This window comes from Camellia sinensis, chromosome 8 (assembly GCF_055761805.1).
Source record: "Camellia sinensis isolate YWXY chromosome 8, ASM5576180v1, whole genome shotgun sequence".
Taxonomy (NCBI): domain Eukaryota; kingdom Viridiplantae; phylum Streptophyta; class Magnoliopsida; order Ericales; family Theaceae; genus Camellia; species Camellia sinensis.
The window spans coordinates 25,336,872-25,339,955 of record NC_138968.1 but is presented as its reverse complement, the minus strand read 5'-3'; the positions used below and the strand labels follow the sequence as shown (position 1 = coordinate 25,339,955).

The following is a 3,084-nucleotide window of genomic DNA, read 5'->3' as shown; positions in this document are numbered from 1 at the left end:
GTGTCTGTGACGCGCTTGTAAGCCGTCTTTCACCTGTCTGTGCTGTCTGACACATACATTCCTCCAGGCGCAATAAATGCCCTGTTTTGCCGCCGTTTCAAGTTTTTTACAAAACTTTACTTTCTTTCTTCGTTTCTTTACTTTTGCACTTGATTCTCTGGCTTTCTCTCTCTCTCCCAAATCCGCCATTGCTCTAGCTTCAAGCTCTGTAACCGTCTTCATTCTTCCATTTCAGCGAGGGTTTCGCCGTTTCGTCGTGTCTACAGCCGTTGACTTACTTCGGCGACTTTCATCCCGGCTTCATTTGTTCTGGTAAGCCTCTGTTCCTCTCATTCCCAATCTCTTCTATGTGCTTTTGTTTACTTACTGCCATTATTGCTCTATTCAAACCTTTGATTTGCTGAATTATTCATCTGGATGCGTCTATTCCATGATTTCACTCATACTTTGAACACTTGCACTGTTTCAACACTTTTCTTGTCACTGTTCTTGACCTTTTACTTCTGTATTTTTCATGTTCTTGATAGCCCATACTTGTTCTTGTTTCTGAAATTTTGCCTTTGTTTTCTGTTTTTTTTTTTGGTGTCTTTGCCAGATCTCTGCTTTCTTTCTTCTTTGCCTTCATAGATTTAGGTTTGGGCTTTGTCTATAGAACCTTCAATTTCTAGGGAAACTGAAACAATCCTTACCAGCATATACCTAGGGTTTCGCCGAGGTCCCGATAACCCTTTTAAGAACACCTTTCTTTCTGAAACCTAGCCCTCTGTCTTTAGGCCGACGTTATGGGTATGTAGAGACATAGGGTAGATACCCCGACCAAACTTGAGTACTTTAGGCGGGAGTTCTCTATTCCTGCCGATGTCCATCTGAGGCCAGCTGAAGATAATGACTCTATAATGCCCACAGATGATTCAATGCCCTTTCCTATAGTAGCTTTTACTGAGTGCGGACTCCGACTCCCACTTAACATTCTCTTTCGCGAAATTCTTCACTTTTACAAGTTGAACTCTATGCAACTTGCCATAAACTCTTATCGAGTGATCAATGGCATCATAGCTTTAGATAGGCAGGAGAACGCTAGGATTACCCTGGCCAACATTCAGTACTGTTATACCATGTGCCCCCTTAGCCTGAAGGAAAAAGGCTTCGTTTATTATCTTAAGCCGAGGTCGACAGAATACAAAATCGTAGCTGACCTCCCAGACTCCAACAAGGGGGCTGGGGATGACTATGTTATTGCTTCGGGAAATTGGGAGTTTGGCCCAGACGAGGACGCCCATCTCTACCCTCTTCCCCGATCTATTAAAGAGGGCAAGGGTAAGAGCCCAATGTTAATACTTTAGTTGTTTCTGTTCAAGTTTTCAATATTTTATCTGTTTCTAATGTTTGTTTCTTCTTGCAGACGTTCGTAAGTTACCAAAGGACTTTCGCCAATCCTACGTTCCCAGCAGATACTAAAAGAAGCACCTAGATCTGCCAATCCAAAAGCGCAAGGCCCCACTGGTACTGAATTTTATTCCGACGTACAAGTCGACTTTGCCCGACGTTCCCAAACGAAAGAAGAAAAGCCTTTCTCCTCCTACTGCCACAACTCAAACCGCCTCTTCATCATGAACAGATCAAGGGTCAACATTTGACCCAGCTGATCTGCCATCTACTTCAGTCCCATACTTAATCCCAATACCAGAAAGAAAACGTCAGCGACGACTTGTCAAGACTGCTGAGATGGGTCGCCCGAAGCCTGTCGCTGTTGATCTTCTAGCAGACCTACCTGCCGACGTTGATACTGTTCCAGCTCAATCCATGCCCCCACCAAAGCCAAAAAGAATCAAAAAGGCTCAGCCCAAGGCCAAAGCTACTGAGGTCGAGGCTGAGGATGCTCTGCCCATCTCACAATTGGCTGAGAGTAAAAAGAGTGCTTCTGCTTCTGCCAAGAGGTCTGCTGAGGCCCAGGCGTCAGAGTCCACTCAATCGAAGAAGCCGAGGTCATCGTCTGCGACGACCTCAGGTTCCAAAATACCAAGAGTCCCCTGGGTGCCTGAAATCACCCTGGAGGATAAGCCTGTTCTAGCTTCTGACAGTGCCGAAGACATAAACGTCGGCGTGGCACTCAGTACTGCTGTTCTCCTTCCTGGTGATCTTGAGCGAAATGCCAAGATGAGCGAGTACGAGAACTACGCCCTCATGCTCCAACGCTCTATACAAGTAAGTTCCCCCATTTGGTAACTTGTCTTTCTGTCCCTTTTTCTATACTTGTAAGGTTTGTGTAATAACTTTTCCCTTGGGTTCTTTCAGGCCATTCAACATGCCCATTCTCTCTCCATGCAAGCTTTTGAAACAAGGGAGAAGTTGGCCGATATGAGGCGAGAGGTTTCTGCCTTGAAAAGGGAAAACAAAATTGTTCTGACAAAGATGAAGAAGCTGGAAGATCAGGCTGAGGCTGCCACTAAGGCCCAACAGATGGCCGAAGAAAAAGTGGAGTCTGCTGAGGCTATCAGAAAAGTTACCGAGGCCGAGAAAAAAGAGGCCGAGGTAAAAAAGGCCCAAGCCGAAAAAGAGCTTCAGGAGGCTCTGGCCACCAAAAAAGCCGAAATCAAGGAAGCTGATGAGAAGGCTTACGCCTAGGGGATGGCCGACGTCACTGAGGAATATAAACTTCAAGTCAGGTAGGCATGCAACAGGGGCTTCTCTCTTGGTTGGATGGCCCTTGCCAAGAAGCTTAACATTCCTGACGATTCACCACTGCGCAAAGCCGACGCTATTCCTCCGCCGTTCCCCCCACCTCCTCCATCAAGTCAACCTGAAGGAGAATCTGAATCTGAGTCTGAAGGTGAGGAGGAAGGTGAGGACGAGGCTTTAGTAAGGAAGTCCAAGGAGGCTGGTGAGATCAAGTCCCCTCCTCAGGATGATCAAGTCCTAGACTTGACTCATGAGGAGGATGAGGAGGTTATGAAGGAGACCACTCCTAAGCAAGCGTCATCTGATGTTCCTCCAGTCGGTAAGAGCGTTGATGAAACCCTTGCTGAGATCGACGTCGAGATTGCTGCAGATAAAGAAGCCGAGGTATCTCTTCAGGAGACTTCT

General features: G+C 46.5%; 1 protein-coding gene across 1 annotated transcript; it reads left to right on the top strand.

The window, feature by feature from the left end:
• The first annotated feature begins 1,466 nt into the window (after positions 1 to 1,466).
• LOC145797639 (uncharacterized) lies at positions 1,467 to 2,625 on the top strand. The gene is made up of 2 exons (XM_082885025.1): positions 1,467 to 2,205; positions 2,296 to 2,625. The coding sequence occupies exons 1-2, from the start codon at positions 1,726 to 1,728 to the stop codon at positions 2,623 to 2,625; spliced, it is 810 nt and encodes a 269-aa protein (XP_082741151.1). The 5' UTR covers positions 1,467 to 1,725.
• Positions 2,626 to 3,084: the final 459 nt, after the last annotated feature.

What these genes read in the sequence shown, in the direction of transcription:
- LOC145797639 (XM_082885025.1), top strand. Translation starts at nt 1,726, where the DNA reads ATGGGTCGCCCGAAGCCTGTCGCTGTTGATCTTCTAGCAGACCTACCT. An exon ending in TGCTCCAACGCTCTATACAA is followed by an intron (nt 2,206 to 2,295) that starts GTAAGTTCCCCC and finishes GGGTTCTTTCAG; the next exon opens with GCCATTCAACATGCCCATTC.